Source organism: Mycteria americana, chromosome 2 (assembly GCF_035582795.1).
Source record: "Mycteria americana isolate JAX WOST 10 ecotype Jacksonville Zoo and Gardens chromosome 2, USCA_MyAme_1.0, whole genome shotgun sequence".
In the NCBI taxonomy this organism is placed as follows: domain Eukaryota; kingdom Metazoa; phylum Chordata; class Aves; order Ciconiiformes; family Ciconiidae; genus Mycteria; species Mycteria americana.
Window position 1 is genome coordinate 118,445,364 of NC_134366.1, and position 27,188 is coordinate 118,472,551.

Sequence of the window (27,188 nt, forward strand, 5' to 3'; positions counted from 1 at the left end):
TGGGCGGCTGCAGCACCGCTGGGGAACTACCGCTCCCGGCGGGCCGCGCGGCGGGCCGGGCGAGCGCGGGGCGTGCCGGGAGCTGTAGTGCTTGCGGGACGCTGAGGCTGGCGCGGGGAGTCTCGGCGGGCCCCCTCCCCTCGGGTCTCGTGGGAAGCGCGGCCCTCGCGGCCCACGGGTGATCTGGCCGGCCCTTCCCTCGAAGCTGGAGGAGGGAGGGTGAGCCTGGGTGGTGGGTCCCTGAGGGGCAATTGGGAGAGGGGCAAACGGGGCAAATAGTCTCAAACTCCCCGTGGCCGCTGGCGGCTCTAGCTGGGGTCCGGGCTGCTCACGGGTGAAGCTTGGGGCGTTAGAGCCAGCTCCCGCCTGCTGTCAGGTACCTGCGCCTGGACAGCTGCAGGCCGGCCTAAAGGCAGCTCTACCAGCCTGCCCGGCAGCACCAGGGCGCCGAGGTGGATGGGCCTGGCTCTCAGACAGGCCTGGGAAACAGCCAAAAACTCTCCTCGAGTAGGAACATTGTCGTTAGGTGAAGGCTTAGGAGTATTAACAGGGAGTCGATGTTGGGAGAGACTGAGCTCTTGCAACACCTGAATGAGAAATACAAGACATTATTTATTAGTAGGCGGGGACAGGGGGTATTTGCCATCCTTCTCACTCACACATTTCGCCAGGCACAGTGTTTTCAGGGTAGGCCTTTTCATTAACACCATACTTTCAAGCGGATGGTGCATCTGGGGATATTTGAATACAGCAGTGACAACCAAACAAGAAAAAACAGCCAAATCCATCTGAACCTTGGTGATTCCTATGTCCTAAATCTACTTCTGAAGAATCTGGCTGTAAGATATATAAGTTTGTATTCAGGCAAGGGTAGAGTACAGGTGATGGAAATGAAGTCAGAAGCGTTAACACATTTATTTTTCCTCTCTTGCAATCTGGTGTAGGTATGCTAAGGACATGTATAGGGACATAATAACCAATTTGAAAAATATGTCCTGATAATAAATACACTGAAATTACTTAAATGCTTTACCTTCAAAATCAGCTCATCACAGTAAGACTTGTGGATCACATAAGTTCTTTGGTGAATACCTCTACCTTAGCCCCAGCCATGAAGGAAGGGTTTTGAGGCCATTCAGCAGGGGAGACACTGAGTAATTTAAGTTCAGGCTCTGCCTTGGCTCCAGCAGAGCCTTCACCCTCTGTTTTGACTGCCTGCCTCTCCTCCAGGCCTGCCAGCCTCATGCCTGCCTACTTCAGCACTTTTCTCCATGCCTCTCTTGCCGACAGCAAATACCCATGTGACTTTTAATACCATCAATGACTGAACAAGAAATAAGTGAGAAGTGCTGTAGCAAAGGACTTCAGAGCAGTTTTACCTGATTGGAATTGGCTTCAATAGGTGGAGTTACATGGCATATATGTGAAAATATTGCTAGAGGTCTGCAACTATTCCGGCTGCAGTTTTCCTGCTACAGACTTATTTTATGACACACGTAAAACAGCATCTTAAATTACATCCTTTATTTACAGTGTAATATTTAAAGTTATTGTCTGGTGGTCTGCTGGGCTTTGTTAGCAAAACCGATGTTCTACTTTGTTTATGCTTTCTTACCCTTGGGATCTGGAAGATAAACTGGAAGATAGAGGGTTTTTTTCTGTCCTACTATATATTTTTCTTCTTCTGTTAATATGGACACTTAGTCTATTACCTCCACTCCTTCCCTTTTTCTGTTCATGAATCCACCAAAGATTAAGCCACACTTCTCAGAAACAATAATTCAGCTCCAGAATTACCTGGTGATTATGTACCGGAAGAACTTCTGGCTCTCGGCTTGCAAAGAATCAAGACATGGGGAACTGCTGCAAAATACTAAATGCCACAGAAGATTCTCTCTTTTCTACTTTTAATGGGGTTAAAAAATAACAGCAAAGAGTACAGATTCAAAAGAAGCTTCCTCTATGCAGATTTAGAAGACAGAAATACCTCTGTTTTCTAATTCTGTTATACATCTCTTGTATAAGAAAATCCGAGGCAAATCAGAAGTTAAGAACCTTCCTTAATATGACAACAGGTCTTACAGGTTTTCCCATGCGTGGTTTTCAGTGCGAACACCTTATTGGACACGGTCGTGTGGTAGAGATACCTGACATCAGGGGATGCACATGGGTTGGGGGAGGACTGGGTTAATCCTTATCCCCAGCATATCGAGAGGCGGTGAATGAAGACAGGGCACAGCCTCAGGTACCCGTGGCTCACAGAGGGAGCATCACTGAGGCTGGAGGGGACCCCAGGAGGGCCGTAGTTCAATTTCCAACTCAAAGCAGGGTCAAAGCTGAATTCAGGCCAGGTCACTCAGGGCTTTGTCCTGTGGGGTCATTAAAACCTCCAAGGACAGAGATTTCACAGCCTCCCTGGGGCAGCCCGGCTCAGTGCTTGCCCGTCCAGCTTCAATCTGCTCGTTTTGTGTTATAGTAATGGCAAAGTTAGTACATAAACATTGAGTGGGTGGATTCATGGTAATTATGTGTGAACGTGTTTTTGTAATGTAGTCTCTGTTGTTCTTTGAACACACTGAGAACCTTAACAGTGCATTAATTTATTTTGTTGCATTTAGTATAATTTCTGATCTAATGCTTTTATTTCATCCAGACTGATGTAATTTTTTATATTAAACAACACCTGTGCTGTTGATCAGCAATATCTGGCAACCTTCTCTAACATCTGATTCATTTCATTTTAATACCTTATAGTACAGTTCAGGAATGAAATCTTCGATCTCTTGCAGTCACTGCTTTCAGTGAGATTATTCCAAAGTGTCTTCAGTATATTCATCACTGCTTGCAAAAGGATAACATTGGCTTAATCTGAGGTCAACATTTGTCCTGTGTGTTTGTAGATCTTAATGTTTTTCACACTGTGAATTCAGCATCGTTATAATATCTCAGTTTAGAGATGGCTTGACATTTTTCAAAACTGTTTGCTATTAAATATTAAGTAAGCTTCCTCTATACCTCAGAAGTAGCAGAGTAGATTCAGTTTCGCAATACTGTTTCCCACTGTTTATTATGCAGGTAGTTTATTCAGTCCCACCAATTCTGAACTTGAAAATGTCTTGCAATAAAACAATATCATGACCTTCTTTGCAATTTCTTGGTGTTAAGACTGTCAGAAAAAGCAACCAAGTGCCACATTACTTGTCATGTTAATGGGAAAATTCTGGATCTCACTCAGTGAAGTATCTCGTGCATCCTGCACTGCTAAGTCAGTGAATATTGCAAAACCCAAAGGTATAAAGGTAAGAGTATGTTTGAATTTCTCTTTAAGGAAATTCCTGGCCTTTTGGTGCTGCAGTTTATCTTCTGAAATACAAAACTATTCATACAGCAGGCTCTAGTCATCATTTACTTGAGTGCTTATGAGTTCCATATATAATTTTAGGCCCACTTATTTTGTAAATCAAGCTAAAATTGCAGTCCACACTTATTGTTGAAGATTTATGGCATTATTCAAATGTTGCCACAGACTGGAAAAGTAGATCTTAGTTGAATATCTTCAAGTTCGTTCAACTACAGTGCATTTCCTTACCTAGTGACTTTATTATAAAAACATAATGCCGTTGAATATTCAAGTAGAGATAAGCTAATAACACATAATGGCATTCTGATAAATAAGCTATAGTGTAAAATTTTATGTACTTTTCATATTTTGGACCTGATTCTGTTGTGCTGAACACAAAAATGCCCTTACACCATTAGCTTATGTGGGAACAAGACAAAAATTGTGCCTTGTCTTTGTGGCTTAAAGTAGCATTTAAAAAACTGAATGATTCCTGAGCCAATTTCCAATGTGCTAAAAGCCATTCCTCCTTTGATAAAGGACAAAGTTATTAAGGAAATGGATTTTTGAATACTGTTTTCAATAATTGGTTCTTACAGTTCATATATATTCATGAGGGATGTAATGAGACAACTCAATATGCAAAATATGGAATGTGTATGTGTTGGTTGTTGTTCGCTGGTGTTGCATTTCTAAAAATGCGCAAACACTTTGCTAAAAAGTAGCCAAAAATCAAGTATGCATAGCTAAGTATACAAACATAAGTATGTAGTTGAAACTCACCTCCAGAAGAGACAAACACTCTTAATCTGAGAAGTAATTCTGCAGAAACAGCATGATGGTGCCCTGTGGTCATTGCGTCTCTTTTCCAATCTGACATTCTTGCAAACAACATCATGGTCTTTTCACAGTTTCAGTTTGGAGAACTCATCTGGCAACTGGGATTCAAATTTCCCCTTTCATTTGCTCTGTTAATACACATAGCAGCTCTGCAATGTTAATTCTGCCCTCAGCATCTCCCGAGTGCTCCCAGGAAGCCCTCAAATTATATTTTCACATTATGCCTAGGTTCAGTTCTAATGAGTCACAAGGTAAATAGGAGCAAATAATATATCAATGTGTGAAAGACAAGCATTGTAGTGAGACTGTGCATGACACATGAAGTGCTTTCCCTCTACGAAGACCTGCACTGAAGTGCTGTGTCCAGTTTTGGGCACTGTCCTTCAGGAAAGATGTGGGATAATTGAAGGGAGTTGTCCTGGTTTCAGCTGGGATAGCATTAATTTTCTTTATAGTGGCTGGTGTGGGGCTATGTTTTGGATTTGTGCTGAAAACAGTGTTGATAATACAGAGATGTTTTAGTTGTTGCTGTACTAGTCAAGGACTTTTCAGCTTCCCGTGCTCTGCCAGGTGCGGAAGAAGCTGGGAGGGGACACAGCCAGGATAGTTGATCCAAACTGACCAAAGGGCTATTCCATACCATATGATGTCATACTCAGCATAGAAAGCTGGGGAAGAAGAAGGAAGGGGGGGGACATTTGGAGTGATGGTGTTTGTCTTCCCAAGTAACCATTACGCGTGATGGAGCCCTGCTTTCCTGGAGATGGCTGAACACCTGCCTGCCCATGGGAAGGAGTGAATGAATTCCTTGGTTTGCTTCGCTCGCATGCGCAGCTTTTGCTTTACCTATTAAACTGTTTTTATCTCAACCCTCGAGTTTTCTTACTTTTGCTCTTCCAATTCTCTCCCCCATCCCACCAGGGGGGAGTGAGCGAGCGGCTGCGTGGCGCTTAGTTGCCGGCTGGGGCTAAACCACGACAGGAGTCCAGAAGAGAGGATCTGTAATGACTGAGGTCCAGAAAACAGGCAGATTGAAACATGAGAACGGATTGGAAAACTGAGGTTGCCTAAAAGCCTAAGGAAGACAGATTGACTCACGTGTTCGGTAATAGTCTTCAAATACATTAAAAACTATTGCAAAAAGAAAGAAAATAGTGTGCTCGCACTTAAGTTGAATAGGACAGGAAGTAATGGGCATAGATCGGAGCAAGAACTGATTTAGAGCAGATATGAAGAACTTTTTAAGAGTAAGGATAATTAACAAAAAAGATTGCCGGGAAGCGCAATCCATGGAGTCCCAGTCACTGACCTTTAAGAACAGGTTAGACATCTGTTGGGAGATATAAATTTAGCTGATCCTGCCTTGAGACGTGACCTCTGAAGTCCTTTCCAGCCCTATGAGTTTATCATTGTGTAAATTCCAGCGTGCTCAAAGATTAAACTGATCATCCACAGTGGAAATGTCCATTCCCTAAGGTCTGAGCTACAGTCCATTAAAATCGGGGGAATTTTTCCAGTGACTTTAATAAGCATTGGATCAGGCCCTAATTGAGTGTGTAATTTGGAGCTGCGTATGGAATTTGGTCCACAATTCTGTTAATGGTATTTGCAAATGAGAAGAATCCAGCTCCTTTTCCCAGGGTACGTTAGTTTGCAATGGTTACAAGAGAAAGTAAACACATGCTAAAGAAGCAGTGCTAGATTTCTCTTACAAAATTGAGTAGAATTGACTGAAGACAGACACAAGGAGAAGATCTCTGGGGAAAAATTAGCAACTTTTCTCAAGGAAGAACATTTTAGACAGCTATTTTTTACATCAATTAAGCAGGGCCAGACAGAAAGAGACAGCAAAAACTATGTTAACAACGCTTTAAAAATAAATAGGTACCATGAACGTGAGAATGAAATGTTTGTCTCTGCTGAAAGATCAAATTAGCTGAGAGCCAGAAAATGAGCAGAGCAAAAGAAGGGAAGACGTGGAGAAATTCAGGCTGTCAGTGGATTCAGTCGGTTGCATAGTCACTGACGAGGAAAGATCCATTCCCCTGTAGTCTGTTACCAAATAACATAAAGATTTTCCTCCACTCTGAATAATCAATTAAATCACAAGCACTTACGCCAGCTAAAGCTCTGCCTCTGAAATTGCACATGCTTATGCGATCCGGAGGAATACTAATATGCATAAAGTTAAGAGTTTGCAGATTTGGAAAATCACAGCTCCTGCGGGCATCCGCAGCCACTCTGCTTTCGTGGGTTGTGCGCATCGCCTGGAAATTCTTTCTCTGTTACCCTTGTGTTGTGGCAGGAAACAGGCAAGTGCTCAAAATGCTCCTCTAACAGATGCAGGAAGCTAAGGTTACTAACATGTGGCTAATACACGCATGAAAGATCTTTGTGATTAATTCATTATCTCTAGGAGTAAAGACACAAGGTTTTTAGAATCATCTCCCCACTCCACTTTGTTTGTTGCAGACGTGTTCTGTGTCTGCACACAAGCTTGAATGCTCTACCTGAGAGATCATTTATGAAATATTTATTTACTTTGCATTCGGGGAAGAAAAAAAGAAAAAAGTCTGCATAACACTATTGATGGAATCTTTGACTGCCAAATACTGAATTATTTATACGGCTTAATTGTACAAATGATACCCATGAGGACCTGTTAGATTGCAGTGTGCAGTTGATACACTGTGCAAAACCAGGGACCGGTCTTTCAGACTTTGTTCTGGTACTTCGGTGGGTCACCTTAAACCAGGTATGAACACTTTGCAGACACAAAGCTGGAATACCCGACAGCATTTTTGAAGTTGCAAGGGGGAAAAAGGCCTGCAGAAAACCCCTTGTAACAAAAGATGCTCTGACCTGGATTACCCCGTGTGGGACCTTTCCCCTCCCAACCCATGTGCGTCCATCTGCCAGCGATCTATCATGCTGTGCACGATTCCCTGATGCTCCCCTTCCCTCTGGGCAACCTAGTCCCTTCTGCCCTTCAGCAGGTACCACCTGCGCTATGAGCACTGCAACCCGGTGCACAGCTCTCCACCTACAACCGTGAATATTCACCATTTTCCTCCCCCAACACCAAGCACTAACAGGGGAGGTTAGGAGAGCGCACCCACTCACCCACTACTTTGGTCCTGTGCCTACATACCTGTTGCAGAGAAATACATAAATAGATGTTTCACTGTTAAATTCATGAAGTTAAATGCTTGTAAATATTTTGTGAGCATGCCTTTTAATACAGACTTTAGCTGTGCAATCACTATTTTAATTCCATAGGTTTCCTGGTTTCAATTCTGCTTTTCAGAGAGAAACACACTAGAGTGAATTGAGACCCTTCTGCTCCCACTCCACCACTCCAAAACCACTTCTGTCCTATTTTGCTGGGTTTTTTTTCCCTTTCCTCTCTCCTAACCCACATTGCTCCTGCCCCTCTCTTCCCGCTGGCTAGCAGACAGACAGGCCAGCAAGCTTCCCCTCCTTTCACCTTCAAATAAGGCAGGTGGTTTTTCTCCTCCTTTGTCCCTAGTATAAGAAAAAGCAATCTAATAGAAATGAATAGCAATTTAATAGAAAACCAGAGTCAGCCAGTGCAAACTTGGAATGTGATTTTTTTCCTGTGCCTGGCCATTCCTTGCATTTTTTCCTTCCCCAAGTAAGGCAAATAATAGAAATGAGGAAAATGGGAATCTGTAGTGGATCAGAGAGTAGTTTCTATTCATTCACCACCCTCCCTCTCTGGGCCAGCACCAGAGGCTTCAGAGAGTCTCACCATAGAGAGACAGGGCATAGTATCTCTTCCACATCAAGACTCATCCTATTTTTAAATACTGGCTTAAGCCTTAAGATCTGAAGCACCACGTTAAATGCCCTTATGTCATTTTGTTCTCTTCGTTCTTTCCTTTCCAGCAATTTTGGTGTCAGTTGCAAAGTTATCTGCAAAGAGTTTATGTTTTCTTCCAGGTCACTGATAAAGACATTGAACTGCATTGGCTCCTTTGAAGCCATTAAATAACCCATTAGAAGAGAGTAGAAACATGGTGATGTAGCTGCTAATTGGTTCGCAGAGCATTTGATACAGGTAAATTGATTTTGTGTAGTACTGGGGTTTTTTACCAGATTGTCATGCAGCACTACATCAAATGACTTAAAGTAATCCATGTCTATTAAGTCAATACATCTACCTTAAGCAACTGCATTTTAGTCTCGTCTTGTTGCTTGATTGCACCTATTTTCCATTAAAAATATATTGATTTTTGTTAATGTTAATATTGATTAACATTACATAAGCTACTACCTATGAATTAATTTCTATTTGTTTCCCATATCTGTCTTTATTAGCATTTTGCTGAGGTCCTATGTAATGCTTGTAATTATCCAAACCCACCATATTTATTGTTCACAGTGTGACACGTTCACTTTTTACCAGTCATCTGAAATTTCCCCCGTGCACCAATATTTGTTCAGAATGAATATGAATGGCTCTAAGAGTATCTCCACCAATTTTTGTCATACTTTTGGGAGCATTCAACCCTGAAGATTTAAATGTGTTTTGCTTTCACTGATGAACATTCTCTCACACAAACAGTGAAAGGGAAAGAATTTCATATCACTTCATTATTATAACAGAAAAAAATCAGCTTTTCAAAGTAGCTTAGTAAAAAATGTGCTTTCTTATCCAGAAACTAGTCCCCAGGTGAATTTGGTTTTACTCACATCAAAGGCAAAAAATAAGTCGTTGCATTGTGCTCTTGTTAGCTATTCAGAGACAATACGATTGTGACAGAAACAGCTGAGCTGGATTTTGGTTTATGCATCAGTAACAAAACTTTTAACCAAGTTAAAATATTGGACGTTCAATCTTAGGGATGGCTAAGCCAAAAAGATCACTCTTTAAGCAATTTTCACATTCTAAGTTGAGTTTCCACGTCTGGTATGTAATCTTCAGCAATCTTAGGAGGCTTGATCTGGATAGCTTTGATGGACAGCAAAGCAAGGAACTGCATCATTACATTTTTACTAAGTCACATTTTAAATCTGAGAATTAGGCTCTTCCTTAAAGACTGTCATGCATTTGGGAAAGCTTGTGTATTCCAGTGACATCACGCATGATACTTCTTCACAGTTTTTTTCCTTTACATTTATTGAAAAGTGAAATGAGGTTTTAAACCTTATGTTGTCTCTTAGAGGGTGAACTGGATGGAGGTTTCTGAATGACTCATTTGGGCCACTGACTCAATCCTAACAAATTTCAGTAACAACTCATTATAAAAGCCTGGACAGGATGGGAGGGCTTCTGGCCACATTATCACTGACCCAACTTCCAATTGTTTCAGCCTGGATAACATAGATGGATTCATTCTTAAACACAAGCAGAAGTCATTCGCTTGATGGGATGACCATAGCAACTTCTATCAATTATCTGACTACTTTTCCAGAAACTAGAACAGTAGAGTTTACCCAAGATGAGCTTAAACAGACTGGTGCATATTTTCAGTTTTCACTGTCTGTTGCCTTTTTGTGAGTTGAGTAGCTAATAAAACTCAACACTTTCCTTCATTGTGTCATCAGCAGATACCAGATGACATCATAAGGAAATGAAATATTTGCAGTTGCCTCACAGGAAAGCTTGGAAATGCACAAAAACACCCATGAAGTCTACTCTTGTATGAGGCAATACAGAGGTCAGCTCTGATGAAAGTGATGGAGTTGCCATGGAGGCCTGACAGTGTAGTAATTCAGTGTACACTGAGGCAACCTCAAACCCCAAGGCCTCAAAGCCCTGACCCAAAATTGCTCTTATTCAATGGCCTCCTAGAAGGATGGCAGAGGACGGATACCTAAATTGGAGGCATTTACCCTGGTGGGAGAAGGGAAACAATTTGTACTCCGTCATAATCAGTCAAAATCTCACTCTCCAAAGATCAGCTCTGAGTCCGAAAGACATAGGTAAATGACAACTGTGACATTATAGTGCAACGGTTGTGTTTAAAATTGGAGATGACTGTGAAATTTGACAGAGAATCTTTGTATCACCTCATCACACACTCTCTATGACATGGTTGTGTGTGAAATCAGATAGGCCGCCTAGCTTGAAACATGGCTTGCTTACATTTCCAGCATGACCTGAAGATACCAAAAGCAAATCACAAGTTCCTGAACTCTAATTTCTTGCCTGTGGCTGGCTGGTTTAAAATACATGTTGGAATTATCTAACATCCAGGATTTAGTTATGCCTTCGAGCTCCCTCTAAGTGGAAGGAAGATTTCCAATGCTGGTTGAAAATGGCAGGGAACACAACATCTTTCCTCAAACTTCTCAGGAAATGGGGACCTCTCATGGGAATTCTGGCACCATTTCACCAAAAACGCTAGCTTTCTTCAAAAGCAGACCTGTCAGAAGGCAGCCTCAATAACTTCAGGCTCTCCTGCACTACCAGAGACATGGGCTGAGTCATCTTGCCAAATAGCTAAGTAACCACTTTCCCAGAGCTTTGAAACCTGTAGCTCCCAGACATCCTCACCTTGCTGTCACTGATGTGATATGAAACAGGCTTCTCAGACGGAGGCTCTCCTTCTAATCTGGTAGTTGCTTCAGGCCCTGTAATTTTTTAAACTGTGTCTGCCATAGTACGCACCTTTCACTGGTGTGTGATTCGCAGTGAGATGAGGCAAGGTGTCTGAAAGACGTGCCTGCTGACAGCATGACTTGATGACTCAAGTCTTGTGGATTTTCTAAGGCATCAGTTTCCTCCTGGGAAAAATAAATTAAAAATCCCTCCATTTTATCTTTCAGTGATGGATGTTGTGTTGTTGTAAAGCCTTTATACTCCCAGCAGCGAGTACTTAAGTACATACTACATGCTGTGGTTAAATCAGTCAATGCAAATCTACTTGGATACATTTATCACCACCTCATCCTTTCTTCCTTAGTCTTCTCTGGAACAATTTCCCCTTTTCGTGCAAAACCACCCATCATTCCAAGACATCGTTCAGCCAGAATCAAGCTTCATGAAAAGCTAAACTATGCAGGCAGGGTGGCTACGTAAGTGCACTGGAATTTATTAGGCAAAGCCCTTTGTTCAGGGCTCCAACTCAGTAACTGGTGTGTCATGGACAACATGAATGGGTATCATCTTTTATTCAGTGGACTTTGTACTATGTAAATTCAGGCATACCCACAGGTAAAGATATGGTATCATTTTTTACAGGTGGAGTCTAGGCACCTGATGCACTCTTAATCTTGTATTTGTTCACGCTCGTTTTTTAGCTAGGGTTCTCGAGTAACAACGGTGTCAACGTGGCTGTGCCATGAAATGCACGTATATGCACTATTTGACCATTTTTACTGTGATACCCTTTTTACCCTAATTCCAAATTTTCTACTTCAGACATTGCTTTTGTTCCTTCTTTATCACCTTGATGGGGTTGTGACCCACCATGAAGAGTATCTTCCAGGGCAGGACATCATGTTGTTTGTCCCTTCTTTTCAGTTCTAAACATTCTTTTCCCTCTTCAGAATTTTGTAATCAACGTGGCGTTCTGGCTTTGTTCTCATTTCAAGAAACCTATTTTCCCTCCAGAAATTTTGCCTCCTAAAAACATTACAAAAAAAAAAAAGACTGTGGTGAAAAACTAAAAAAAAGCGTTTCCTTTTCTGGTATCTCTGTCACGAGGAAACAAGTTTATCTGTTGAGGGCCCTTTCCTAGATCATTATGAGTTCATGTTTCCAGCATATCTCAAAAGCCTGCTTTGTATTCAAAACTGCCAAGAAACTGAGTCACCTCCATTAGAAACGTCAGCCGCTATTAAGACTTCTGTCCCTCCTTATTGTGACTATGGGGAGAACCATTCCAGTGTTAAAGGCTGTGCCGTAGGAGGACAGCTGGTTAGGTGCCAGCAGGCGGTTCAGGTTGCCACCTTGAAAGCAAATTTTCCCTGAGAACCAGGAATGACCTACGGAGTGTGGTAGAACTCAGAGGACAAATGGTATCTCGAAGGGGAACGGCGCCAGGAATGCTATTTCATTCTCATTTGGGTTCCTGACTGTCTCAAGAAATAGCACAGGAAAACTTAAGTCTTTATTTTGAACATCCTTCTTTCTGAGGGCTCTTATTAGATACCTACTACACATTTTATGCTTTTTTGGTAAATACCTATAGTGCAAAATTGTCCCATGTGATGAGTGATGAACACAGACGGGAACTTGGATATTTGGTAGTGCTTCTAGGTTTGCTGATGACTTGATTTTTTGCAGAGCTAGAGTATTGGAAAGGGATTTTGAAATGCACAGTGTCATCCAGGTTGCATCCATTGCTCTTTCTTGCTAAACCTCTGTGAAAACTCCCGAAATATATTTGTCAGCAAAGCAGCCAGATTCTTTGAAGATGACAAGAAGCAGGGATTTCTTTTATAAGGTGCTTAACCTACATTTCAACCCTATTAAACAAGCGTAGAGAAACTGTTACTATCCTCTCATTCATTTTTTATTTACTTTCAGTCAGTAACAGCAATGCTATTGCTTGCCCCCGAAGTCATGTTATACTGACAAAGAGGAAAGAACGTGATGTTCATTTTCCTCAAGGGCATCTCTTGGACATGTAAGCTGACTTCCTCATTGATTGGTAGTTGTCAATAAGTAATCAGAAGCCTGGGGATTGTCTGTCTCAATCCGTAACAGATCATTTCCCCAGAGTACTCTACTTGCTGTAGGGGAACAGGGATTTAGTTGTTAGGTATTTATCTTCTTATTTAAACATGTATTTTACTGTTGTGGAGAGAGCAGGAATGGCACCGACTAGGTAAAACAAATGTGAATTAAATGGCCTTGGGGGGAAATGCATTTTTGTTTTCTAAAATTCTCAAACTGTGGCAATCAGAAAGGTTGAGTGTTTCATCATAAATAAGGTGTGTCTCAAAGAACTTTTGACAGATGATGGGAAAGATAAAACTCGGGTTCTCAGGCAGGTTTTGAGAAAAAAAGGTCAGTGCTTTTCAAAGAAAGCGTATTTTTTTTTAAATACTTCAGGGAGTCTCAGGGATAAAAATTATTTCTGGCTGGAGTAATTTAACAGCCAGAAAAAAGAAATCCTTCTCAAGCTGATAAATGTTTAATACCTAACCAGAAGCCTCAAAATTCTTTTCCACCCTAGTGCTAGAGTTTCCTGCACTGAATAATGACATCTTATTAAAAACTTGTTAATTGATCTAACACTAAATGCAAGTCAGTACAGGTCTCTTACACTTCAAGTTCTGCCAGTGTACTATCTTCAAGTTTTCACAACTGTGTTACAAAACAATTTCAGTAACACTTCTACACCCTATCTATTGAAAACACAGTGATATGAATGCTAGTATCATGAGCCTGTCTTCATATTCCTACAAAATACACAGCAGTGGTTAAGTGATAATGCAAACTAATCTGCATCAAGACCCACTTGGTAGTATCAGAAGTGTAAAAATACAGACATTTTGCAATAAGGACTCTTTTTACAGAGCTTAATCGAGAGAGAAGAAACCCATCTGAAATTGTTTCTTCAGACATGAAAAAGGCTGTATTATGCTACATTATGGTATTACTTATTCCTTCCCATCTTGACCTGCTAAATGCGGTCAACCATTGATTTTACAGTTTCTAGTGAAGAGTCTTACTTTCAGACAGGACATCACCTTTTACAGTTTACGGTTATGTACCTGGGTTCATTTTTATTTACGCATAGCTGCAGATAAGATACACAATTTTTTCAATGTGATTATAAATGCTTTAAAGCAGGGAACAGATCCTGCCAGGTATCTTCAAGCAGTAACTGAACTCGCAACCTACGTAATCCCCTTTGAAATACTGGTTTCTCCTTACATAAGAGAAATGGTGTTCTGTGCTGTTATTTGAGTTACTGTGCTTCCTGTGTACTGGTGTGCGTTGAATTTATCATGGTAGTTAGAAAAGCCTTACTCCAAAAACCTGTTTTTCCTTAAAAAACCACAACCCTTTATTCATAGCCCTCATAGTTGTGGTAACAACTTTGAAAATACAAACCAGACGGTGCAAAAAACTTCTGCTGAGTTTAAAGACCTCTTGAAACAGTAGCACCAAGAGGTATGAAATACTGCATACTTCTTAAGGGAGTGTTAAGTCTTAACTCCTAAAGACAAGTTCGAGGGACATAGGGTAGGGAAAAAAAATTGCACGTACCACCAAAATAAAAACATACAATAGAGAAAGTGTCTTATGAGGCATTGTCATGGTTGCTATTCAAAGCAAGTGGTAACTGTAAGCTCACTTTTTACTGACAGCTACTATTTTAAATTTCCAAGCTGATACCGGCCACTCAGGTACCTCTCTTCTAATGGATAAATCAAATAACTTAGCAAAGGGATTTTCAGATAATCTTTTTCTGGTTTTTGAAAGTTCATCTGCACTGCAGGATCCCCCAGGAAGGCATTCAGTTTCTGCTAAAAGGCCAGCCACACACGTTTCAAGCAGCGTTTAAATCCCAGGTAAGCAATCTACAGACTGCAGACAGCCCTTTTTCAAGAGCAAATGATGTGAAAAATGGGACCTATTTTGTTCTGCCTTATTGAAACCAGACATCTCCAAATCAAAGGTATTTAAAACATTTATTAGCATTAATCATTGTAGGTTAAATAAAACACAAAACCTACATTTTAGGGCCAAAAATATTATTAGGTATGATACAATTAATATGTAAAACAGAAGGTAAAGTATTAACAGATTGCAGCATCCCATACATGAAGCGAGTGGGTCCAGCCCAGTCAAAGCCCTTATATAAACAAAACAGAGGAAGAGTACTTAGCAGGTGATTTTAAACTGACAATTTATCACTGACTCCGGCTTAAATAATTAAGGGTAGGATAGTAAAATATATCATCATTGGTCTGATTATAGTCAGAGTGCTCGCATGTATAATCTATCTCGTCACGCTTATTACCACGTGCCATGAAGGATTAGTGAAGACAAGGGATGACAGGTAACTTTTCTAGGTATTGATACAGACCCATGTTACATTGTAGCACTTCAGATAGACCTGCTGTACCATGAACAAAAATGATAAATCTTTTTTTTTATTTTCTTTTTTTTTTTGGAGTGTAACTTGAATACTTCTGAGTCCCAATTCTTGGATAATAATTGCCTTTTTTAGATTCTCAGTGTGCAAGACAACCTTTTTCTACAATATGCCATTTTCATGCATAAGAATGGCAAGTCAACAATTGTACCTACGTGTATCTCCATCTTCTCGCTACCTTCAGTCTGTAGCTTTAAGTTCATACAGGTGAAATGATCATTAACAAAAAAAAAATGTACTTACAGAATATAATGTGCAGTATATGAGAACCAGACATAGTGAAAAAACACTACATGTCAGCATAACAATATAAAACTGTACTTATATACACACACATATGCAGAGCATATATGAAAACTAGTTCCTTCATAATCTTGTTTTTAAACTAGTTCATGACAAGCCAGAAAAGCAAGTCACCCACAACTGGACAGTCACAGTCTTGAGTCATGGTGCAAACAAGCTCCACCAAACATCCTTGGCACTGCAGCCTGCGCTTCAGTCCTGCTGCCAGCTCTCTTGAGAAAACCAGTCTTGGACAAATCCAGCACCAGCTGGCCAACCTAGAACTGCAGCGCTGTTATTATTATTCTTATTACTATTAGAGCAGATCAGCCACAGAGTCAGGTGCTCCTGTACAGTAATTTAGCTTTTCACCAGCCATTAACGACTAAGAGGGATTCCGGTTGCTGCTGAAACTTTTGACTCCGAGTTTAGGGCTTTTTTGTATGTCATTTTTCTGGCTGTTTATGAAGGGTGGTGGTACTTTCCAAGCAACACAGGCAACAAAAGGAAGCAGAAATCATGAATTTTACATTTGAAAATCACCATTTTTAAAACAAACCGTTCCCCCATTTGAAGAGGCAGGTCAAAGCTGCACTTTAGCTTTGATGAACAGCAGAGACACAACATCACTGTCGAAGACGAGCCCTGTCTTCAAAGAAAATGCGAGCTGCTCTTTACAGCACAGTGGCCTGTTATTTTTTCACCTGTGATTTCAGAGTTCCCTACCCAAACCTCAAGAACTTATACAATCAGAATCCTTATTCATTTACATCTTTTTCTTGGCTAAAAGCAGAATAAGGTGATTTAGATTTGCCCCACCAAATGCAAAAATATCTTTGAGCTTACTTCGCCTGCATTTGAATTTTAAAATCTGCCAGAGTTCCATTGTAACAACTCTCAATTTTAAACTATTTTAACATATAACTCATAAACCTGTTCTGATTCACAATACAGCTCAATGGCAGCTGTGAGAGCTGGCTGTTCAGGACAATATCTATGCCATACAGATCAGCATCAATTGCCAGTTCTAGCATAAATTAAGAGTACACAAGGTACTCATAGAATTGTCTTACAAAGCTTTCAGGCATCTCAAGTAGGGTTTAATGAGTTTTGAGATGTCACATTAAAAAAAAGGAAATATGCCACTAAGATTCATGAAAGCTTAAAAATCAGTTATGCATAACTACTATATGTTGAACGAAAATATGACACCTTTAAAAATGTGGGTTCAATCTCACCTTGTTTTCTTGGTAACAGGTCTAGCCTTTTACTCGGTTTTATTTAGGAAGAACCAGATGTCTTGCAGCATTGGGTCATAGATCCCATAAATTATATGAATCTGTGATGTTGGTAAGTTTGATATTTCTTTAGCACTGAAGGACAGGTTAACCTCTCCCTCCCCAGCCAGGTGAAAGAGCCAGGCACCTCTGGCAGACTCACTTGTACTAGGATGGGATGAAATGTTCCCTAAAGGAGCCTGTCTCCCTCCCCAGCTATCAACAATGATGATTGCTGAATATCGACTTAAATAACCCTGGATTATCTGTAAAATAGTTGCTGCAATGAAGCAGCAACGTGAATGATATATCAGCAGAGGTGACAACTGAAAGTTTACCTGAAATATCTTTTCTCATGGTATCTGTTTGAGTCTGTGTATTATCCAAGGGCATACTTTCAAGTACGAATGCTTTCAAAGGAGTGTAAAATATCTGAGAAATGGATTATATGTGAAAAAACAATGCAGCTTAGATTCTTAGATAAAATCGGGTGGGACATTTCCCACCTGTAACTACTTCAAGCCCTCTGAAGACAAAGAAATGTTCCTGTTGATTTCATCTGGCTCTGTTTCAAGCCCTAATAATTAGTGCCATTTTATCAAAGCAATCTCACAACCAAGCAATAAGGTCTGTTTTTTATGTATAAACACGGAAACCCAGCTCTAGCCCGCCTGTTCACGATTTATTGTGGAAAGTTGTTTTTCCCTTTTGTTTGCTTTTCATAAGTCCCCCAACAAATGTGCGGTGAGGTTAATTTTCCTCATAAGAGAACAAATTAACGTTGTGGAATGCAGGCTAGGCTTCGGTTTCAAAGCCTGCATTCTTACCCTAGTTCCAATTTCCAATGAAACTGATGAAGATAAATTCGTATTTTATCATCTCAGTCACACACATTTATAAAAGATGGAAGTGGAGAACGCATACAGTTTTACATTATTTCTAGTTCATAACGCCCTACTAGATATTTTTTTTCTACACTGTATTTTCAAGTGCATCAAGCTTCAAAGGTATCATGCTGCAGTCTTCCATACTGCATCCCCACGTGGATGAGGAGACTACTCCACAAATTCACAGAATTGCATTTGTAAAGAAACGCTCTGGTTTGTTTTATTAGATTCCAGCCTTTAACCCCAAATTATGTTGTGCTCTCTTAAGCTGTTTTTGTACAGAAATATCATTCTCCCAACTTGAAGACTTCTTGGAGCGCTGCGGTGAGACCATGAAGGAATGGGGCAGTGTGGCACTCTTTTAGAAACCAGGGAAGTGGGATCTTTGAGCAGAGACAACTATGGTCTGGGACACAGATTTAGAGGAAACCTGGTAAGTAGTGGAGATTAAGCTGGCATTTACATTCTTTTTACAGTTTCAGTAATTAATGAAGCCTACGCCCTGGGAAGGGAATCAATCCAGGCAAAGCACAGTGGCTGCATCTTCACTTCTTTCTGGAGCAGACTGGGAACTGCATGGGGTCCAGCAGTCTCCTTCGTGACAACTCCTTCTTTCACATACACAGCACCTCCTGACACAGATTTTGACTTCTAGTCTGTAAAAATTGCACTCACTCATCCTTTGGATCCATTTTTTTTCTAGTTAGCAAACTCAGTCCATTTCTTGCTGATGTTTACTGAAAGTACGAGACGAAGCTACAGATTTAGAAAAATACTGAAGCAGACTCCAGCTAGAAAGATGGTAGAGAAAGTGTAAGCCAAAATTCAGGTTTTATGGGTTTTTTCACCCTATTATTACAAAGAAAACTCTAAAAACATGCCAAGTCCACTTTGCAATGTAAGAAGAGAAGGTTTTGCAGCAGATCTAAAATTTATATATAAAAGGATCTTTTTATTAAAAAAAAGAATTCATTGGCTTAAACAGAGAATTGGAGTACTTTGACATTGTAATTTTGACAGGATATTAGAGAGGATTTTCCAACTAGGTTTTGCAAAATCCCTTTGAAGTAAAGCTTTCTGCTTCTGGTCCTTGCATTATTGCTCATGGGAAGTATTGAAATTACTGCTTTCAAGATAAGGAGCCATGTCGCTGAGATCACGAAGTCCTTTCTCAGTGAAAAAAGCAAATGGTGCTGTTTTTCAAGTAAATCTAAAAAGATCAAGTTGGGTCAGCAGCACCGCCTACCCGTCTGTGAAGTCTGCTTTCCAAGTTTGATTGCTCCATTGTTACCGTTTTCATGAGGATCTAAGGGTGGAATTTGCCGACCTGAAACACATGAGGAGACAGTGAATTCAATTTTCCTGATGTAGTAACAACACATGCAGATAACAGTTAGGATGATTTAGCTTGCATAATAATTACATCTGTGAAACTTCACCAGAAAACAACTGTCTCCTGTGTATCTTGAATCTTTTTCCTTGCATCCTGCTTATGAAAGAGTATTTTCACATTTTAAAAAACATATGAATTATGACTATTGAGAATGCATGAAGTACACTGAAATTATGTTATCCGTGTATTTAAAAAAACAGTTATCTCACTGAGCACCTTACAACTAAGAAAGAGAAAATTCTCGGCTTTCTCCTAATTCCACTTAAATGTGAATGGTGCTAGTTTAACAAGATCTTGCCTGTCCTAAATCTGCATGGCATTTAGTCCTTGCACAAAGGACTTTTACAAAGGAGTTTTACAAAGTACTGTAACTAAACACATGCTGCCTATACTTGAAAAAGAAAAAAAAAAAATCTGTTCTTTTCATTGAATCCCTCCCTCCTTTGAGGAGTACCCATGTCTTTCCAGTTGACAGCTTTGATTACATAACATCACCCCCCCAAACTCTCCTGACTTTTTAATCATCTTATGGGGTAATTATTTTAAGTGTTAGAAAGAATTTCAGCCATCACAGGAGAGCTAGAGATCTCTCCCAGGGGCAGAAGACACTACTCCAACTCCCTCCCCTGTGTGCCCTTTTAGTCCTGCTGCATCTTTTGTCTAACTGGCTTCCTACTCATGGACATGTGCTTAATAATTAGAATTATAAATGGAAAACCAAGATCCCCCCAGGTCCAATCTATCCTCTGTCTCTGGTGTGGGCCTGGCTTTTCCATTAAACCCATTGAGTGATCTCTCCATTAGTATCTTGGAGAGCTTACAGTCATGGTAACATACTTTCTCATTACCTTGTGGATTTGCTGGAAATTTTTTCTGAAGTTGAATCTACTTTCTATGAATTACTCCTGGTTTTACTATTACCCATGTTAAGTAACAAGAGTTAAAATATTTAACATTTGTTTGTTATAGGCCACTTTCAGAGAGCACGAAGTTCCTGTGAACAGCTCATCATAATCCAGGTGGATTTTACAGTTTAGATTTCCCCATCCTTTGCTGCATTTATTCACAGCTCTCTCTTGCCAAATGTTCCATAAATTATGTACCTATCTGGACACCTGAGTCCTACAAATTACTTGGGGGGGTGGTTGTGCGAGGGCAAGTTAAAAGCATTCAGGTAAAATCCAATCCCAATGAAATCAAGCAGCAAAATGTCATCTGTAAAACTTGTCCCTAAATTACCTTTGGTCAAGTCCATCAAAATTTCACCTCTCTTATTCAATCAGTTACGAACAGGTATGTTATACAACAGAAGTGTGACTTTTGAAGCAGATAATCTTGGGTGTTTGTACAACTAAATGAGAGGGGGAAAATTCCTCACATTACTAAGCTAAAGATACTGTATTTTGTCCAACAGAGTGAGAAACAGGTATCTTGAGGGCTGAGGCATGTATAAGCACCGACATTACAATGCTGCACTGTATTTAGGTCACTAAAATATCAGCTTCACACCCAGCTTACCTTATGTTTGGACTTCATGTTTGTAAGTGCCCTTCCAAAGTAAAATAAAAAGCAGAATGGATGGTTACAGACACGGTTGTTACATGCATTAGTCTGCTGGCTTTGTATGGAGATAAAGAGAATCCACCATTTCTTAAAACTCTAGAGAGTATGAAGAATGTAGTATCTGTGAGAGGCTTTCCAAGAAGGTAATGCTGTCGCTGTAGGGACCTGGAGAGAACTTGTGCATTAGGTACCTACTATTTCCAAAGTGCTTTCAACTCAGACCCAGGTAAAATAAAACCCTGTCAATCTGACTCAGAGCACAATGTGGCTAAAAAAGCTGGAATCTACAGACACGGTTTCCATAACATATCACTAAGCAAACACTCTCTAAACATTTGCTTCTTCTAACAGCAAGTTTGGAAGAGGAGAGCTTTAACATGCAAGCTAGCTTAACTTTCATTTTAGAAGTCCGCATTAAACAACTATGTTACCTCTGTTTTTTATTCAGTGTTTCATATTTCTTACGAATTTCAAGTCTTTTCTACAGTACTCTTCATGTGCATGCAAAGAAGCAGGCAAGCTTATCTTTGGAGCAAAACCACTGCAGGCTTCAAGGTCAGTAAGCACTTTGTCCAGTTCAGACCAGGACACGATATATGTCATTAAGAATCACCTTGATTTATTTCATTTCTCAAAACAATAAAAACCACACAGTTAACAACTATAAATAATAGAGAGAAAAAATCTCTAGACATAATATTTGCTGATTAGTTATTCTGGCCTTTGAACTTGAGTACTGTTTGTCATTAACTAGCCATGTTTTCTGCTGTTTGGATACCCCCCCCCCCCCCCCCCGCCGCCCTTGAATTCAATAGAAGGAAACAAAGCTTTAAACTGTCTAAAAGTTTTTCAAGTTTTAGATTTATTTTTTTTAGTAGGTGAGTTCTCTCACTTATTATTTCTCTTATTACCAGATTTATTAAACCATCAAGTTAAATCATTTTAGTTTTAGTAACAAGACTTATCCCTGCCCAAGCAGCTTTTACCATCTGATGTACAGCTGACAGGAGTAACTCTCTTGGAGCGCAAAACTCAGTCTAACACCGGAGAACCAGCTCCACACCAAATGATACAGTGATTCTTTACCAAGGGTCAGGGGAAGTGGATAAAAATAATCAGTCAGAAATCTGTTGGACCGATTGTCTCTCCCTGGGCCTCCTTGACAGCTAGTCTCAGAGCAGATGCTGCAACAGGGAAAGGTTTAAGCAGCAGAACACTAAGGATGAGCAGTGAAATGCGGAGCCTGCATCTACACTTCGTGCTTCTAAACCAGCTCAATCACTATTGCTGCCTAAAAGCACCATGATCATCTCGTCATTCACCTCTTGATAAATATGGCATCAATATTGCTGACATCAACTCAATCTAGCTGGCACTGAGTCAGGATCAACAGAGGTCATAAACTGAATTAATTTTACAAAGTATATCCTTGTTTTAGAAGTATATCTCACTGGCATACATAGTCTCTGTTCCAGAGCAATTAAAAAATACTCCTGTATGAGATAAACCTACAGCATTGTTACTTAATGCTATTTCTTTCATGCAGTTGATGTCAGAAAGGAGCAGTAGTGCCCTCCCCAGCAATTCTCCTGCTGAAGAAATAAATAGATTAAGACAATTCCTCTTCAAACCGATGACTGCTCTGTTAAGATAAGAGTCAGCTCAAAAGGTCCATGAGAGATCAAAATCTTCTGTTGCTTAACTTAAAGATGATAAACTAGACCACAAATAGAGTCTCTTCTCCATTTTGCAGAGCAGGAAACAACTAGCCAGACTGCCAAAGACCACCAGCACCACTTGTTCGGATTCCAGATGAAACAGTCAATCGCACAGAGAAACACAGATACGCATACATTTATCTAAGAACTCTGCAGCTGAACTGGTGAAATGAGGAACTTAGGGATATACCATTACTGAGACAGTATAAAAGTTCCATATGGTTCCCATTGCTGATATTTCTATGGAGTGAGGTCTGCTGACTTCAATTTGAAACTTAGATTTTGCACTTGTATTAATTAAATATCTGATTATATATTTTGGTTTAATTTCACTAATTTTTAGACAGATTTGTTTCACAGATTTTGTGCAACAAAACTGTTTGTAAACATGCACCTCTACACATTCGTGCAGAGGTCTTGGTGTCCTCCGTGATCTCATTCCAGTAAATACACCAGGGTGTGTGAAATAATAAGTGTCACAAGAGACTGCTCAAATATAGGGTTACAGAAATTGTCATGGTTCTGAAGTGAACCATCCAGGTTAACAGGTGGGAAGCACTCAATCATCTCCTCCTTTCTGGCATGTTTGAGTTGGGCTGAGGCAGTCCAGGATGAAGGTCAGAGTCTTCTCCAGTGCCTGGTAGAGTTCTGACTCCTGCTATTGAATCTGAGACTTGTTAATGTGAAGAGATTAATCAGCACTCTGGGAGCTGCTGTTCTGAGAGTGCCAGAGGCAAAGAGACTGGGAAATGGGAGGGTGGGACAAGAGGTAAACAAAATGGGAAGGGAGAAAAATGAAAACTGGAGCAGGGAAGCAAGAGAGACAACAGGGACTGGGTGACAGCTCTGCAAGCAGAGCTTGAAGGCAGGCAGATGGGGATTGCTCTGCTGCAGCTGGAAGCATGATGCATCATCACAGTAATAAAATCTGCTCTCTTTGTTCATTTTTGAATGCGATGCTCCAGTTATAAGCTGTGACGTCCATTAGCTCAGAAAAACCAGGCTTGGAGTTGGGCTTTTTTTTTTTTTTTTTTTTTTTAACATGAAACTAGTTTCATCATTGACCTGTACAAGACTGCCTGAAAGGTTGGAAACAGCCTTAAAGCTGAGCACAAGGAAAAAAACCCACAACTGGTTACCATGCTGACAAAGGGAGAAACACAACAGTACACTGAACAGATACTCATTTAGTGTGGAAACAGATGTGATGTGATCGACCTGAGCTGGCACATCCAGAAGATGAAGCCCAGGTCCAAAAGAAGCACAGTCCTACTATCTAACACAACTACAACAATTCTGCTAAGGGTAAGAGGCAAGACATCACAGTGCTGCACGGTGGCTTTCTATGCATTTCTCCCATCTGTTCTCTTCCTGAAAATAATGTACAACTTTTTTTTTTTTTTTTAGGGGGCTGGAGGAAGGGGCGATTTTCGTTAGTGCAGGATGTGAAATCCATGGCTCACCTGAGAAAAGGCAGACTTCTTGAAGTAGCAGTACAACAGCTATACAATGGCCAGAACCTCCTCCTAAAATTGCTAGCTGTAGCACAGCAAGGTGAGCCCCTGCAAAGCATTGCTCTCTATAAACCTCGTTAATAAAGCACAGCCATCTGTGAAGGCATGGCAGAATGAAGCAGGCAGATCTTATCCTACAGTTCTGGCATTTGCATACAAGACTCTTTTCTGCACCTTATGACAGTCACACTTCTTATCTCCCCCAATCCTTTCATCCTTTGAAACCAGTTTCACTGGTATTTTAGAAGTTCCCCATGTCTCTCACATGGGTTATAAAGCTTGTCCCGCTAGTCAGTCTCTAGTTTCTTTTTCTCACCCATACTTGCAGGGAAGCAGGATTTCCCCAATTGACAGAGACGACTGCTGTTTACTTCATGTTGTTAAGTTTTCATGCAAGGTAGCACATATTCACAATAAAGGATATTGCATAACTAAACATAGTTAAGTTGCAATTATTTTAATACTCCTAATAGCATATCTAACAGCATCTCTGTGCAAGAAAACAAAGCTGCCTTTTTTTTTTCTTTTTTTTTTTTTCTTTTAAGCAAAAGCATAGAACGCTGACACTGAAGTTCTTGTTAGGGGAAGCAGCAATGCAACTAAATTTTGCTCATTTAATTAAAATCTGCAGGAAAAAAAAAGAAGATTTAAATCTTACAAGCATCAAAGTAAACAACAGAATGCCTAATGACTTTAATTACTAAGAGATCCAACCTTGATTTCAGGTCCTGCTGTAATTAACTTTGGGCTGATTTGGTTTATTTACTAGTTTATGTTGAAGAGCTCTCCTATGGTTGGAGAGAAATCCAGGACCTCACAAGTTTAACTGTAAGAGTAGTCCAAAGGCCAGTACATTTTGCTTCATTCATTAAAATTTCAAAGCAAGAGAAGAACTAATCCTAGAATACAGGGAACATAAACTGTAAATAATATAATCTCAAACATAAGTTAGGGCAATGTTTTTCCATCCTTTCACAGGGTGTTCACAGGTGAACACCCCCTACAAAAACTCAGTTATGAGCTTGGGCTGCCTTAAAAATGGTGTATGTGAATTGCTTTGTAACATAAATGTACTTGTTTTTCTTCAAATGTCTTTCACAGACCTCTTCAAAGTAGTTCACAGATATCCGCAAATCAGCCAATAATAGGATGAAAACCACCACACTCATCACTCACAAAGACAACTGTCCATCTGCAATTCCATCCATCCAAGTCCATTTGAGTCAGTGCAAACATCAAATGTCCGCTGGAAAGCATCCCTCCCTGTTCCACAAACAGACATTTCACACATTCCTCTCTAGTTTGTCCAGTATACAACTGGTTAAACTCTAGACATTGGGTTTGTTTTTTTTTTTTATCTCACAGTATTTCTAGGAAACAAGTATTTGGGTTACATTAAATATTCAATATACGAGCTGCTGGCAAGGCATCAGAAAATCAATAGCTTCATACATTTATAACTGAGCATTTACCACATGAAAGGTTGTGTCCTGAGACAGAAACTCTCTGCTCTAATTAGGAAGCCTCGTCTGGGAAGAACATCCTTATCTGGATTTTTAAATATCAGCCTGTCTCTCCTCCTTGTAGTACTAGCATCAGCAAGGCTGAGCGTGCTAACAACTCCTTAGACGCTTTCCATAGAGCGATTCTGATAATCTTATTCCTCAGTTCCCTCTCACCTTTGACAGAAGACGCTGAAATGCTTCAATCTTGGCCCCTTTGGTAGCACACCAGTCCTCAACATTTGCCAGACTTCAAAAAATAACGCAGGCCCATAATCATTTATTTTTTTTGCTTAACACAAGTTTATTTCATATTTCACTTGGCTAGGTATTCTTCAGCAGCTTACTCATCCCACTGCCCATTTACCTTTGGACCTACTGGCGGAGACTGGTATTAACCTGGGAGGTACAGTCTCAGCTCTATCATTTACAGAGGATGGCTTTTATATAATCTTCTCTTTCCTATCTGGGGCACCTTCACACTAAGGCAAGAGCCAACACACACGCTGAAGAGAAAGAGCTGGGCGTGTACTAGATTTGAATAAGGTAACTAAGGCTTATTTGAGTTGCTAAATGAACGGGTGTCTGAAAATTGCAAGGGTGTGATTGCTACAAAATGACAGTACGCTTGGGGCAGCTTGTTCAGTCACTGAAAACCAGCCAGTTTTATGGGTAAGCTGCCTTCCCAGGCACAAGCAGTGGTCAGCGGACTAAAGCCTCACAACCAAGAAGGGGCAATACAGAACTGGTATGACTCCCTGCACAGGCACAACTTTATACTGTATTACACTGCTATCGTATAATACATTCCTGGCATATTTGCTGCTGCTGAAGTAGAAACCAGCAACAAGGAGCCGCTGTGCCTATGATTCTTCTAAGGGTGGGAATAAAAAAATAACAACATTTGATCCTATAGACACTCAGCTATTAAAAAAAGAACTACTGGAACACATGAAAAACCACTATAGTCTTAAGCCCTTTTTATGTCAAAAAACTTTCCAGAAAGACATGGGGAAAAATTTAGCCCAACTGGGGAATATACAACTGTACTAAAAATATTCTTTTCATGTTTACAGAGAAATAAAACAGCCATGTGATGTCTCACAATCACAGCAACTCTTCAGTCAGGCGCTGCTAAATGTAACCAGGGTAAGTGTAGTGGCTTGCCACCTGAAATCACAGGGGTACAACAGACAGCCAGGAGCTGCATCCCATTACGCAGCTCAGTGAAAACTCTCCAGCACCAACTTCTCAGAGCACCAACTCCGCTGACTCTTCTGCTCAGTCTGCCTCCTCAGCCTTATTTGCCCAAGTACACCGACTGCAGAACCCCTCTCCTGCCAGATTTGCCCCATCTTCAAAAAAATGAGAAACTTTTACTGATTCTAGCCTTTCACATCTTGTATTTTCTTGAGAAGAATTAAGGACAATGGATTTGTGTTGAGACTGTGTTATTAAGACATCCCTCAAAGCAGTCAAATCCTCAAACCCTGAGAGAAACTTATTTAAAAGAATCTTTTAAAAATAGTGTAATATAATAAACTTAGAAATGAAGTGATCTGTCTATAATCTGTATAACTTTTCCAAGATTTATCTGGTTGTCAGCAAAACATCCCAGTTCCCCTTTTATTTTCCACCTTCTTTATATCATTACATTGAGTAATTTTTTCCCATTATACTATTTCACCTCGTTCACAACATTTTCCCTGGAAAAGAGACAGTTGTTAGACACCTTAGGAAGGAAAAATTATTATGTTAAAGTACCCCTGGGAAATGAAAACCATAAGG

At 40.3% G+C, this 27,188-nt stretch overlaps 1 protein-coding gene across 1 annotated transcript in view; it reads right to left on the reverse strand.

Moving 5' to 3' along the window:
- Positions 1 to 18,636: 18,636 nt before the first annotated feature.
- RAB31 (RAB31, member RAS oncogene family) overlaps positions 18,637 to 27,188 on the reverse strand; it is a 62,695-nt gene continuing 54,143 nt past the window's right edge. Inside the window, 1 exon segment of the mRNA XM_075494358.1 lies at positions 18,637 to 19,037. Within this exon segment, the coding sequence (XP_075350473.1) occupies positions 18,940 to 19,037 (98 nt within the window). The 3' untranslated portion in view covers positions 18,637 to 18,939.